At 45.0% G+C, this 15,332-nt stretch overlaps 1 protein-coding gene across 2 annotated transcripts in view; it reads right to left on the reverse strand.

Annotated features, from left to right (window-relative positions):
• LOC138580291 (pleckstrin homology domain-containing family G member 6-like) overlaps positions 1-15,332 on the reverse strand; it is a 365,164-nt gene that overhangs the window by 300,224 nt on the left and 49,608 nt on the right. For both annotated transcript variants that reach the window (XM_069650705.1, XM_069650704.1), the window contains exon 2: positions 8,082-8,712. In XM_069650705.1, the coding sequence (XP_069506806.1) occupies positions 8,082-8,366 (285 nt within the window). In that variant the 5' untranslated portion in view covers positions 8,367-8,712. The remainder of the gene's footprint in view (positions 1-8,081; positions 8,713-15,332) is intronic.

Consider the following 15,332-nt stretch of genomic DNA (forward strand, 5'->3'; position numbering starts at 1 on the left):
GTGGCAACAGCGAGTGCAAGCTGATGATTTATAGATTCAGATGTGTAATGCAAGGACTGAACACGGATCATGACCTTAATGTATTTTTATAAGATATGTTCATGCATAAGGTCAACATGTCCCAAACGTCTGTCTTCCGGCAATAATGGGCCTTTAACTAGTACATTAACCACCCCACACTGGGAAGGCCCCAATGCAACCATTTATGGGGACCACCACTACCTGCACCTCACCAGACCCGATAATTTTTTCCACTTCAGACAAGGTCACCCACACAATAGAAAAGGAGAAACATTCCCTGGACTGATTAATCAAATCTCATGCTACTCTTGGACCTCTTTCACTACTCATGGCTGCCCAAGCGACCCTTACTCGAGTAATCACCCCCTCCTCCTTAATCCCGCTTCCATTGTTTCCCACCCCAGGAGCATCTGCACCACACATAATTAACCCGCCCCCAACCCTTGTCCATCCCACACATCCCCACCTCATCCTAATATCAGGTATTACTAATAATGATAATGATGTGTTATTTATATAACGCCTACAGGCAAGCGCATAGGAGGACTGTCTCCGCTGTAATACCTGACCTGGCACACATGCATGTGCGCTCTCACTCACACTAGCTGAGTAACAGCGCATGTGGGTGTGTGTAGTCACGCTCGCGCATGTCAAATGTCAATTTTTGGTGCACCAGGGCACCTTAGTCGTAGTCATCTCATCAGGAGTAGGAACACATAGCGACGGAGCAGCAAACACAAAAGTAAGCCCCAGTGATCCACACTAAGCAATTCCCCTCCCTGCCGGCACCAGGCACACTGCACGTGTACTACAAACTCTACAGGTTGATTTCCCATAAACGAAAGCATGGCAGCACTTACAATCTGGATGATCCCAATACTTTGGCCGTATGCTGAACAAAAACCTGAACTGAGAAACACTGCCCCTTCCACCCATTATGCCTCCTGACTCACCGCCATGGATGTCCGTGACATACACGTTTCAATTTAGACATGGGTATGCAGGTTAAGGGCACAATTTATAGCTTCGCCACCGGCGCCACGTTCACGTCCCACTTCAGGCACTACATTATCACGGCATAGGGCATTACTACCCACATCCAGCACCCCACCACTATACCACTATCACCGCCTCAGTTCATTGTAAAGGAGGTCATTAACATGACGCTCTAGATCTCATCCGGGATTAATCACACATCTTTGTCACCACACCAGCACATGGAGGACCAGTGAACACGGGCAAGGAGGATGGAAATAGCCCTCCACCCATTTGACCCGACGTTTGCACATTTTCTCCCAGCCTATCCAGAAGAGCTACCAGCCCAGAATCACAGAGGGCAGAAATAGCATTGCTCTAGCCTATTCAGGAGGCCAACCAGCTCAGGAATCATATTGGGCACGACAAAGCAACTTTTAGGTAAGACAAAGACAGAACACCAGGTTAAACAATCTCATTTATATTGGCACATGCACCTAAAACCCCAAGAGAATAACCTATACACTCTCTTCTCCCCTCCTCTTCTTTCTCCCCCATGACCACTCCTGCAAATTGATTTGGTTTTGAACCTTAAAACTTGGATGTTTATAAGATGTGATATCTCTGGTTTTGCAACATATGTCAAACACTGTTTGACTGATCTACTCTAATCCATTCTATGTTGTTATGACAAATGGGTCCGTCCCCATCCTGCTGTGCACATATGTCACACATTTCTACTTCTCACAATCACCGCTATAACACATATATGTCCAATGACAGCCTTGAAAAGGACCCTAGAGGTCGAAACAGGTGTCAGATACCCATCCTTTCAATCAAGAAGTGCAAGGTATCCGGGAGTTCGCCTTTTTCTTACGCTTTGAACCTGGCCTCGCCTGCTTTTCTGCACACTTGGAGCTCTGAGTAAGATAGCAAAGGAGATAAATCATTGTGTTAAAATAACTGTGGTTGGCTTCTGGCGAGAGGTCTGGAAACACACCAATCTCCTGACAGGCTTTGCCGATAGAAGAGATGAGATTCTTCCATTTCGTAGAACCTTGTTGGCTGCAATCCAGTTCTTGAGGCCTTTGCAAGGCTGAATCAAAGCATCGCAGAAGAGTGGAAACATATTTCCCCGTTGACTTCCGCTGTACAGGGGAGGTGACCTGCTGGAAGACCAAGAGCCTGCCTGCTGCTGAGAATAGTAGTAACCAGGAAGTCAGGTGCCTTTCATGCGGCAAGCTTTCCCCAAGCACCTTGGGCATCCTTCTTTGTGTGGCATGAGCAGAAAAAAGCCCCAGCACTTCAAGGAGAGTGGCAAAAGGACCCAGGACATTCTCTCAGTCCAAGGGCCCCACTCCTGGCTGATGCGGTCAGTCAGCATTTCATTTAGAAAGATGAGCAGCAATGCCGCCTCTGGACCATTGATGGAACTGCCCGACGCTACATGCAATTGGTGCCCAAGTGGGATGCACAGAATCTTCGACTTCTGCCAGAGGGAGGTACACCGAGGAGCCTGCTTGAAGAGACCAAGGCGGTGAACTTTTGTGCTAGATGCTCCATTACTAACTCGAGGAAACTGGACCCTCCCTAGCCCCCCCCCCCAACCCCCACACCCGCCTTGCCTTTTAGGTTGAGCACTAGAGACTGGTTAGGTGCCATGTCACTCCCTTTCCCAAAGACACTTCTAAAAGTGACCAATTTATTTGATGTTTCCACTCTTATATTCATTATTGCCTTCAGGGTTTTCTCTGCTGCTTTCTGTTTTTACTGATTTTTAGCCATGAATACAGACAGATCAGTCGCTTTCCTTTCAGTATTTATGTATAAAATGCAAAAAAACCAGAACTTTCAAGAAAATAAATGTGCAAAAATACTAGTCACAACTTAATTTTCTGCACAGCAAAAAAATGAAAGTGGATACATGGAGATAAAATGCCCACAGAATACATGCAGGTAAATACAGACAGACATAGTGCAAGCATAAATAGCATAACACCGGGAGCCTGATGTATTTTACCCAGAGTCTATAGTCTACATATCCCCTGCCTGCGTTATCTGTGTACTTGCCCTGAGGGGTCGGGTTTAGTAAGTTGCCTGTGTTCAAGTAAAGTACACACTTATTCTCAGATATTACTTTTCTGTGACATCTAGTGTACTATTGTTGGGTAGAGCCCTCTGCTGGTGACTCTGATCGTCCCTCGGCCCCTGTTATGAATGAGCGGTGAACTTCACTTTCTACCACTTTTACCTTTAGACCGAAACACCACTTGGCCCAGTTGTTGTAGTGCTAAGTACAGGGTTGGGCAGAGCGTTCAAAGCCCTTGCACGCCCTTTTCCTGCAGCAGAGCAGTATCAGTGTCATCACAGGAATGAACTGGACTGGACGACTAGTGGGTCACAGCAGAATAGTTCCTATTTAAGCTTGTGAGTTAAGAGAAAATGAGGGCAACCCGTCCAAGTGAGGGAGAGCTTAGAGTTATGTTGCAGTTTCTAAGGTCACATCCCAGAGGCATCCCCCGCCGTAGACCGATCTCAGGCAACATTCCCAGAGATCCCGCTCCTCCCCACCTGTGGTTTCAGGTCTCTCCGCATTCCTGCCGGGTTCATTCCGCAGCCATCTCTTTCTCAGTGTCCAGCCTGCTGGCGGCCCTGCTGACTGGGCTGCAGGAGAGAAAGGGAGAGAAAGAAAAAGGAAAGAAGAGAGAAAGAGGAGAATAAGAGTGAAAAAGAGACAGAGAGGAGAGAAAACTAGAAAGAAGAGAAAAAAGTGAAAAGGACAAAAAGAAAGAGCAAGAAGAGAATACGAGCGAGAGGATGAGAGAAAGAAAAAAGAACGACGAGAAAAAGAGAAGGGGAGAGAAAGAGAAAGAAGGAAGAACAAAGGAGAGAAAGGGACAAAAAAGAGCAAGAAGAGAATATGAGCGAGAGAGGGGAGAGAAAGAAAGAAGAGAAAAAGAGAAAGGGAGAGAAAGATAAAGGAAAAAAGATAGAAAGAAGAGAAGAGAATCAGAGTGGAAAAGAGACACATGGAGAGAGAAAGCGAGAGAAAGAAAAAAGAAAGAAGAGAAAAAGAGAGCAAAGGACATAAAGAAAGAGCAAGAAGAGAATACGAGCGAGAGGGGGAGAGAAAGAGAAAAAAGGAAGAAGATAAAGGGATAGAAAAAAGGAAGGATAGAAAGAGACGGAGAAAGAAAAAAGAAAGGGGAGAGAGAAGAGACATGCCATGAAGCCATCTACTGGTACATAGCATGCTCTGTGGTCTTCGGACTACAACTACCATCAGCCCTATCCAGCATAGCCAATGGTAAGGGATCTTCAGAGCTTTAGGGCAGCCGCACGTTGCAGACCATTGCCTAGAATTGTAGGCAATCGCACTAACCTTTGAAGTTACCAGCCTTTTCCTCAGGATTTGTCTGTCACATGTCACTGTAAGCCAAGATGCCAACCCGCTTTGTTGCCAGCAGCAATGTGTCCGTCTTCCCACACAGATGCCACCTGCCTTGCTCTCGATACGCCAGGTTGCCGCTATTACTTACCGGTACTCTTCGTTTCTCCTATTCTTCCTCGTCCCAGTGGTTCCACAGGAAGGCTCCTTGCCTTCCCCACCGAGTTGTCAACAATGTGATTTCTGTTAGCCCCAGCTTCGCTCCTCTCCGTACATTAGTCACAATTCACCGTGGCGCCTATTTGCACGTTCATTGCCTAAACTTCACATGTCAAAAGGTGACACATACATTCCAAGAATACTCCGTGCATGCTGAAACAGCCTAGAGCATTCAGGAAATGCCACTTTTTACATTTGGCTAGTTTCATTTCAAAACTGCATGCAAACGACATTCTGTGACACAGCAACTCCCGATAAAACATACGTTAACGTTTAAAAGTTGTGTGATGAGATCAGCCTCTTTTGTCCCAAGATTTGCTTGAAAAAATCCACAGAAAATGTATGAGAACAAATACTGTATTGTATTGCAGTTGTCATTTATATAGCCCATTTTACCATTACTATAGTCTCGACGCGCTTGTGGGTGAGAACGCCCCTGGGGACAGCAGTGCAGAGCATAGGACATTCTCACAGAGGTTTAGAATGCATGAGCGCATTTGGCAAAGATTAGGAATTAGGTTGTCTGGCTAGGCTTCAGTAAGGAACCCAAGAGGTCAGGCACGTGCACGGGTGCCGAGGGAGATGGGAGATCACGAGAGTGCACTATTACAAGAGACACGTGATGGGGCCAGACAGACAGAATTTATTTTAGGTTCTCGCTGTATTCTAATGGCACAGGTGTTGAGGCAAGTCTGGTGTAAGGAGGCGAAGACTTAAGTGTCCAGCTAGACCGAATGTGTCAAAGACGTAGCTGCATTCTAATGTGTGGGGATGGATAGCTGTGCATACGGCAAGTGTTCAACTAAGTAGTTTGTTATACGTACTTTAAGCTCAGATGGAGTTTTTCTTTTATCTCACTGTGTGATCTTAGTGTCTGTGTAAAAAGTGAATGTACCCTCATAGGTTCTTCTAGGCACTATGGACAGGCTACCCTGAAGGTCTTCTAAGCACACTAGACCGGCCATCTTAGTACATGTTCTAGGCATGACAGACAGGCTACCATAAGATCTTGTGATCATAGTATTCTCTAAACGCAATAGACAGGCTACCCTTATAGACTTACTATATATCTTCTAGGTTCTATATTGGGCTTCCTTCAGGCTCTTCTAAGTGCAGTATGAAGGATACTTGCATATATCTTTATGTATTACAATGGTTAACAAATAGATCTTCTAAGTGCAATGGATAGGTTATCATCATAAATCTTTAAATGCCTTGAACAGGCTAACGTTATAAAGTGCAACACTTGTGCCCACACCCAAGTCCATCTAAGTGCAGCACACTGTCCACCCTCAGATCCGTCTAACCTTCACAGATCTTCTGAGTGCAATGTATGTGCTACCTTCCCAACTTCTTCTAGGGCAGTGCATCTGCTAGGCTTCACAGTTCTTCAAATGCAATACATCTGCTAATCTATAAAATGTCTTCTGAGTGCAACACATGCGTTAACCTATCAATATCTGCTACCCCCTGAAATCCATACAAGTGCGACAACTTTCCTGCCCGCAAAATACATGGATCTAGAAAGAGGGCAAATAAGCCATCACAATGGGGTGAACGTATAACGCTAGTCAGTGCATCGGATAAAGTGATGGATCTAGAAAGAGGGCAAATAAACAATAACAATGGGGTGAACATACAACGATAGCCAGTGCATCGTATGAACAGATGGATCTAGAGAGAGGGCAGATAAGCCATCACAATGGGTTGAACATATAATGCTAGCCAGTGGATCTGAGGAAGCGATGGATCTAGAAAGAGGGCAAATAAGCCATCACAATGGGGTGAACGTATAATGCTAGCCAGTGCATCAGATGAAGCGATGGATCTAGAGAGAGGGCAGATAAGCCATAACAATGGGGTGAACGTATAACGCTAGCCAGTGGATCAGAGGAAGCGATGGATCTAGAAAGAGGGCAAATAAGCCATCACAATGGGGTGAACGTATAATGCTAGCCAGTGCATCAGATGAAGCGATGGATCTAGAGAGAGGGCAGATAAGCCATCACAATGGGGTGAACGTATAACGCTAGCCAGTGGATCAGAGGAAGCGATGGATCTAGAAAGAGGGCAAATAAGCCATAACAATGGGGTGAACGTATAACGCTAGCCAGTGCATCGGATAAAGAGATGGATCTAGAAAGAGGGCAAATAAGCCATAACAATGGGGTGAACGTATAATGCTAGCCAGTGGATCAGATGAAGCAATGGATCTCGAAAAAAGGGCAAATAAACAATAACAATGGGGTGAACGTACAACGATAGCCAGTGCATCGTATGAAGAGATGGATCTAGAGAGAGGGCAGATAAGCCATCACAATGGGTTGAACATATAATGCTAGCCAGTGGATCTGATGAAGCGATGGATCTAGAAAGAGGGCAAATAAGCCATCACAATGGGGTGAACGTGTAATGCTAGCCAGTGCATCAGATGAAGCGATGGATCTAGAGAGAGGGCAGATAAGCCATAACAATGGGGTGAACGTATAACGCTAGCCAGTGGATCAGAGGAAGCGATGGATCTAGAAAGAGGGCAAATAAGCCATAACAATGGGGTGAACGTATAATGCTAGCCAGTGCATCAGATGAAGCGATGGATCTAGAAAGAGGGCAAAAAGCCATCTTGTAGTATTGAGCATTCCCCAGGGAGGGTGCTGGTTTCTAGTGCCTTGGAAATAAAAGTACCAGAATTAGTGGAAGCGCAGTTGTGTGATGAACTTTGGCTATTCCCTTTCATGGGTCCAGAATATATGGAGCTTTCCCCTGGGTGCATACTTAAAGACTGCATGCAACAAAGCCCTTCTGTTTGACAGCAACTCCTCCTTTACACAGAAAGACAACACTTAAAAGAGAGGCTCATCGCCTTTCCTTTCTACAGATGTCCTCGCACCGCTGAAGCGCTACCCTTAATTGCCCTAACCTTCACAATGTTCTCCTCCCACACGGACTATAGTAACACCATCTAACAAGGCCCGTGAGGTCACTTCCAAGTGCTGGAAAGTCCAAACATTCACAGCCTGACCCATCTGTAGACTAAGACACCACAACCACGTCAGCCCTGCTTGGAAGTCACTACATTTTCTCCTAATCAAAGGAAGACTGCAGCCCAACTAGCTGGGCATAGTTTACCATCAGCTCCTGGGTACGCCCCTGTCTGATCAGTTCATTTCCACCTTCTTGACACAGGGGCTTTAACCTCATGTTCTGCATTTTCATCTCAAGCTTCAGTTTACATCTCCTTATTCGCTGATCCGATGCTTCAGACCGCCCTTACTAACTCTTATAAAGGCAAGCACACGCATCTAGTCACGCATCAACCACAATACTTATCCAGCGCTGCCTGCCAACAATGGGGGCTACGCAAGGGTCGGAAGTTCTTACATATTGATTCACCAAACATCTTGTGAACCTTAACATACCCAAAGAATCTTTGAGGCAACTTAAAAACAACATGTATTCCTAGGAAGATGTTCCTTACCGGCTGTTCAAGTGTCTTGCTTTTGGCACGATGGCTAAAGACTAGGTCATCACCTGGGATTAGCCGGGGGGTGCTGGGGGCACTTTTTGACCCAAATTCTCCAAATCCTTCATTGCTTCCAATCCCCGTTGCCACTTGCTCAGCTGTGGAGGGGTTCACCTCGAGATCCAGGTTGTCCTCGCCCTCCTGCTGTGTCGGTGACCCCAGGATACCCACATCATAAAATAGGCTTTTGGGAACTTCCTGAGGAACATTCCAGGACTTCGAGTTGTGGAAACCCAACATAATGTGGTCTGATCATAGAGACTCCATTTCTGGCCAAGATGGTCCACAGTTCCGATCATAGAGGCCTCAACTCTGGGGAAGAGGGCCCAAGCTCCTAATGTTCAATTATGGAAGTCCTTGCTGCAATGGAGCGGCTCCAGTTATCCAATATCAAAAGGTCTGACCACAGCAGCGAGAGTCCTGAGAACCAATCACAATTCCTTTCTAAAGCACAGTGATCCCGTCACAAAGGTTGTGCTGGAAGGGCCAACGCCCCAGGCAGGAGGTCTTCGACACAACCAACCAGGAACGGAGAGTTGTCAGGTGTTTCCCTTTCATCCTCATCCATAACAGTTAGCGAGGTTCCCTGAAACAAAGAACACATCATTAGCTAAAACGGCAGATGCAAACCACACCTTTGCGCTCATGACTACTCATTGGTTACAGACTATTTTTGGCCATGTTAGGTCAAAGGGTGTTTGCTGCTTAATGCATGCCTAGTCAGATGAGGCTGGCCGTTTATTGCATTCCTGCATGATGGTATGTGGTTTTGCGCATGCTTGGTCATGTATAATGAACTACTGAATGAAGGCTTGGTCATGAAAAAGGAACGTGAATGACAGGGATAATAATGATTTAGCACATCGCTTACACTTGTATTGTTCAGTAAACACGTGTCCCGTCACTAACGAGAATAATCAGCTGCTCATTTGTTGAAGGCTTGGAAGAAGAGGTTGACCCCCGAACTCCCCAATCGTCCCTTACTGTTATTTCTCTTTCATCCGATAACTTCAGGTCAAGTGTTTCCAAGTATTTACCAGCCAGACCCAAGAATGGGAGGGGCTCTGCCGAGAAGATGGCTCTCGCGTTCACTTTTGGTTTGGTCCCCTTGGGAGCTCACCAGATGGGCTGGAAGAAAGGGACACCGGAGGGTCAGGATGGGTAAAGATATGGGGCGTGTGGTATCCCATTTCAAAATGGACGTTTTCATACTCCTGGGGAAACCCGCCTGCATATTTTTACAGTAACATTGCATTATCCTGGCGTGGATCAAGGGATGCAAAAGCAACAGGGCAGAGGACAAGGGTAACTAGGTTGTTGGGGCACGAGCTGTTACACTTGGTGCAGTTTTGTATCCCAGGAGCACACATCGAAGCCCCCAATCAATATAGAATATAGGGAATGGGAAGAATGAATTTAGTGCAGGGTAGATGAAGGATGTCAGTGGCGGAGACAATTGTGTGGCACATGTAATGGCGGCCTTCAATATGTGCACTTAACTAGCCATTGGTGAGTGATGACGGACTCTTGTTAAGTGGGAAATGGTATATGCAAAGAATTTAGGGGGTGAGTGACATTTCATGCCTGGCAAAGCTTGTGCCTTGACATTTTTACCCTGATAATGGACAATGCTTCCTAAGGCACATTTCAATGGGCGATTTCTATGGTTTTATCCCTGGGGTTGCAGAACATGAGCCCACCCTGAACTTTGTTATTCTCCAACTATTTTCACTACCCTACAACAAGGAGCTGACAGCAGGGTAAAACATGTCTGTGATCATTAAACGCAACAAGGAGCTGCAGCGGAGTAAAAAATGTCTGTGATCATTAAACGCAACAAGGAGCTGACAGCAAGGCAAAGCATGCCTGTGATCATTAAACGCAAAAAGGAGCTGACAGCAGGGCAAAGCATGCCTGTGATCATTAAACGCAAAAAGGAGCTGACAGCAGGGCAAAGCATGCCTGTGATCATTAAACGCAACAAGGAGCTGACAGAAGGGTAAATCATGTCTGTGATCATTAAACGCAACAAGGAGCTGCAGCGGAGTAAAAAATGTCTGTGATCATTAAACGCAACAAGGAGCTGACAGCAAGGCAAAGCATGCCTGTGATCATTAAACGCAAAAAGGAGCTGACAGCAGGGCAAAGCATGCCTGTGATCATTAAACGCAACAAGGAGCTGACAGAAGGGTAAAACATGTCTGTGATCATTAAACGCAACAAGGAGCTGACAGCAGGGCAAAGCATGTCTGTGATCATTAAACGCAACAAGGAGCTGACAGAAGGGTAAAACATGTCTGTGATCATTAAATGCAACAAGGAGCTGCAGCAGGGTAAAACATGTCTGTGATTATTAAACGCAACAAGGAGCTGACAGCAGGGCAAAGCATGTCTGATCATTAAACACAACAAGGAGCTGACAGCAGGGCAAAGCATGCCTGTGATCATTAAACGCAACAAGGAGCTGACAGAAGGGTAAAACATGTCTGTGATCATTAAACGCAACAAGGAGCTGCAGCAGGGTAAAACATGTCTGTGATCATTAAACGCAATAAGGAGCTGCAACAGGGTAAAACATGTCTGTGATCATTAAATGCAACAAGGAGCTGCAGCAGGGTAAAACATGTCTGTGATCATGAAACGCAACAAGGGGGCGACAGCAGGGTAAAACATGTCTGTGATCATGAAACGCAACAAGGAGCTGACAGCACATGTCTGTGATCATTAAACGCAACAAGGAGCTGAAAATGTCTGTGATCATGAAACGCAACAAGTGACCGACAGCAGGGTAAACCATGTCTGTGATCATGAAACGCAACAAGGAGTTGACAGAAGGGCAGACGTGTATGTGATCATTAAACGCAAAATGGAGCTGCAGCAGGGTAAAACATGTCTGTGATCATGAAATGCAACAACGGGCTGGGAGCAGGGTAAAACAAGTCTGTGATCATGAAACGCAACAACGGGCTGAGAGCATGAAACGCAACAAGGAGCTGACAGCACATGTCTGTGATCATTAAACGCAACAAGGAGCTGAACATGTCTGTGATCATTAAACGCCTTTTGTTCTTATTATTGTTGTATTGGTTTCTCACAAACATACATAGAAGAAAAAAAAGAAATCTTTAACATTTTTGTTCACGTTCACTTCCTCAATATATTCCATAACAACACTTCCCAATGCCTAGCATCATTTACAAAAAAATTAAAAAGGAAGAGAAAATCAGACCCAACAGGAAAAATTTAATTAAGAAAAATCTAAAATCCCATCCTATTTACATTTTAAAAACAGAGAAAGATAACTTCTTCCTAAAAATATCAGCCATTCCCTCAATTGGTCTTTTTTTCTCTTAAGATTATCTCAACACATGTCATTGCTGCCTATACCAAACTAACCCTTTCCCCCAATAGCAGCAACTCCACCGTTCTTCTGCTGTCAATGATCTTATTTGGATCAATTGATCTCCTAAATAGAGTGTTCTGAGCTCAGTCAGTGCCTTACAAGTGGTAGCTAAGTGGGCTAGTGTTTCCACCAATCCCTTTTCCTCACAGTAACTACAGAGCAAATGTTCCACCTTTATTTGTCGTCTCCTCAGTTGTACTTCTTTTGTAGGCATACTCTTCAAACAACATCTCAGCAAACGATCTCTGTAATATGCTGATGGAAAAATCTGGAGGTACTTAGGTGGGTTATTGTAACAATATATAGTTTTAAAACATGAATGAGACTCAGAGCCAATGCGTAGGTGGTGAGAATTACAACGAGAATCCTCTTTTTTTATTTTTAACAAGTGTTTTCTTTTTCTTTTCTTTTAGGTTGAAAAGGATACGTTTTCCCTTGCAGTAGGTTTGAAACCCAAGACCTTCTTATAGAACACTCTTGGACTGTTCTTCTCAGGTAAGTCTTTAAATGCCTTTTCAAGGTCTTTCGCTCTTTCTTTACTTTATTTTCTGCTCTCCTCTTTTGCAACTCAACGTCTTGTTATGTCTCTTTTGGTTTCTTCTTGCTCTATTAAATTAGTACTTTCTATGTTATAACTCCTTCACATCTTTTTAGGCTTTAATCTCTCCTCTCTTGTCCTTTCAATATGACAGTGTTTCTTAAGTCTTGTGGCATCACGTTCTCGAGTAAGAGGTCTTCCTTTATTTGCAGTCCATTTAACATGACTCTCTGGGCTGATGTGTCAAACCTTTCTCCTCAATCTTTCTTTCTTTATTCACGTGTATACCAGATTGCCTTGTAAGGGTCTTTTTTTTCTATTTTCACTTTACAGTATATTTTTCCCTCCTTCATGAGCAGTCTTCTGCTTTCACCAGTCCTCACCCATTCCGTTTCCCTTACAGCACTTTCTCTCTCTCTCTCTCTCTCTCTCTGTCGATACACGGCTTACCCGTGATCGTCCGGCGAACAGCTGTTAAGGCAACGGCCTTTGAAGGGGTAGCGACTCCACCCCCTTCAGGAACAAGCGATCGTCAGCGATGTCAGCTCTCCGTCTCCGCCCCCTCAGCTGAGTAAACAAACAAGCCGTGTCTCCTGCCTCGGCGTCGCTCACTAGGTTCTCCCGTTCACACAGAGACCTATCGGGATTGAAGGTCTGGTCGCTTCTCGCCGCTCCGTTCAAGTCACCAGCCCTTGAACGCCTTCCCTCAACGGCTCTGCCACTGTGCCTCCCAGTTGCATCCGAGGATTCGTTTCTCCGTCCCTTCGGTAAACTAACTAATCAGACGATTGCTTTTAAGCTGCACAATAACCGAACTCCCAATACAGCGCAACGGCGCCACTTGGTTTCTTTTAACTTTTTATAACTTTTATCTTCTCTTCTCTTCACATTGATCAGTAAGCCCACTCAAAACCGTCGTCCTCCGCTTTTTCCTCCTCACGAGCCGTTACCTAGGCAACCCCAAACAGAGTGAAAAACATTAGAGGAAAGTCCATACATCTGTGGCTTCCTGGTCTTCCTGAATGTACTAATGTCTATATTTTACTACCCATGTAGAGACTGACTCCGTCACACCCCCTCTACTAAGCCCTTACGCTCGGGAAGGGTTTCTGCTCTGGACAAGAAATCAGCCCGTGAAAGCATCTTCCCCGGTTGGTGAATAGTTTTAAATGAGAAGGGCTGAAGGGAAAGGAACCACCTCAACACTCGTTGGTTCGAGTCCTTGTTTCGGGTTAGCCAAACTAACGGTGCATGGTCAGTTATCAGTGTAAACTCTCGACCAAGTAGGTAATACCTAAGTGTTTCAATGGCCCACTTGACCGCCAAACATTCCTTCTCGATGGTTGGGTAGCTTAGTTCATGAGGTAGCAACTTTCTACTTATGAATAGGATAGGCCTTTCTCTTCCTTCTTCCTTTTGGTAAAGTACTGCCCCAAGACCTGTACCTGAGGCATCCGTTTGTAGAACAAATGGTGCACTAAAATCAGGACAGTGTAAAACCGCCTGATTAGTTAGAGCTTCTTTTAAGCCATTGAAGGCCCTTAGGGTTTCAACCGTTTTCCAAGCTTTTCGGTTCCCAGCGTTTTTTTTTCAATAGGTCTGTTAAAGGAGAAGCCAACGTGGACAAATGTGGAATAAACCTTCTGTAGTACCCCACAAACCCCAGAAGGGCCCTTACTTGCTTCGTGGTTTCAGGGAATTTTAATTGCTTTATGGCCTTCAGTTTCTCCTCTTGTGGCTTTATCATCCCTTGACCCACATAATACCCCAGATATTTCGTATGAAAGGTTGCCACATGAGTTTTCTTGGGGTTTATGTGCAATCCGGCCCCTCTCAGAGTCTCAAACATCTTCCTTATATGTATTAGATGCTCCTCCCAGCTCTGACTGTAAATGATAATGTCATCCAGATATGCTCCGACATAACTTTCATGTCCTTTTACTAGGTGGTTCATCAACCTCTGAAAGGTTGCCGGAGCCCCATGTAGGCCAAAGGGTAGTACCGTGAATTGATATAACCCAGTAGGTGTTGCAAACGCCGTCTTTTCTTTGTCCGATGGTAACAAAGGAATCTGCCAATAACCTTTGGTTAGATCAATGGTAGTCAGAAACTTGGCCTTCCCCAGGTTATTCAAGAGGTCCTCTATTCGTGGCATTGGGTAGGCATCAAATTTGGAAACTTCGTTTACTTTCCGGAAATCCATACAAAATCTTACGGTGCCGTCTGTCTTCGGTACTAAGACCACCGGAGAACTCCAGTCACTATATGAAGGTTCGATGATCCCTAAATCTAACATTTCCTTCACTTCTTGATTGATAGCTTGTATCTTTGATTCAGGGATTCGGTAGGGTCTGAGACGAACGATAGAGCCGGGTTTGGTGGTTATGTGATGACATGTTAGATTAGTTCTCCCTGGAAGAGAAGAAAAGATTTCCGCAAACTCTTGCAAGAGATGGTCCAGCTCAGACTTTTCGGCAGACTTCAGTTCAGGATTGATATTCAAACTTTCAACTCCTATTCTTTCTTTAAGCTGGGGAAAATGTTCCTCCGATGAGGGTTCACTAGAAATCATAGCTATAGGTTGAATGGGTGGTATTCATTTTTTTAGTAAATTGACATGATATGTTTGGCACGACAGTCTCGTACCAGGTTGTTTCACTTTGTATGTTAATGGTCCTAAAACTTCTTGAATTTCAAAAGGCCCCTTCCAGGTAGCCAACATCTTATTGTCCGAAGTGGGTAGTAGTACCAAGACCTGATCTCCTATATTAAAGGTACGGAGCTGGGCCTTTTGATTGTAATATCTTTCTTGGTTTATTTGGGCTTGGAGAAGGTTATTGCTAGCTATAGCCTGCAATTTCTCTATCCTCTCCCGTAATTGGGAGGCATATTCGGTCAACGACACCTCATTATCCAACTGCTCTTCCCACTTTTCCTTCAACACATCTAATAGAGTCCTTACAGGTCTCCCGAACAACAGTTCGAAGGGGGAAAACCCTGTTGACGACTGGGGAGTGTTCCTCAGGGACATCAATATCCAGGGTAGCATTCTGTCCCAGTCTTTGTTCTCTGGCGAGGTTGTCTTCCGTAACATTTGTTTGATCGTTTGGTTATAGCGTTCCACTAAACCATCAGTCTGTGGGTGATATACTGCTGTCTTTAAATGTTCAATTTTTAAGGTTTCACAGACTTGCTTCATAACGTTGGACATGAAGTTGGTTCCCCGGTCCGTGACAATTTCTCTAGGAATTCCCACTCGTCCAAT

Source organism: Ambystoma mexicanum, chromosome 3p, assembly GCF_040938575.1.
Source record: "Ambystoma mexicanum isolate Mex_15411 chromosome 3p, UKY_AmexF1_1, whole genome shotgun sequence".
NCBI classification, from domain to species: domain Eukaryota; kingdom Metazoa; phylum Chordata; class Amphibia; order Caudata; family Ambystomatidae; genus Ambystoma; species Ambystoma mexicanum.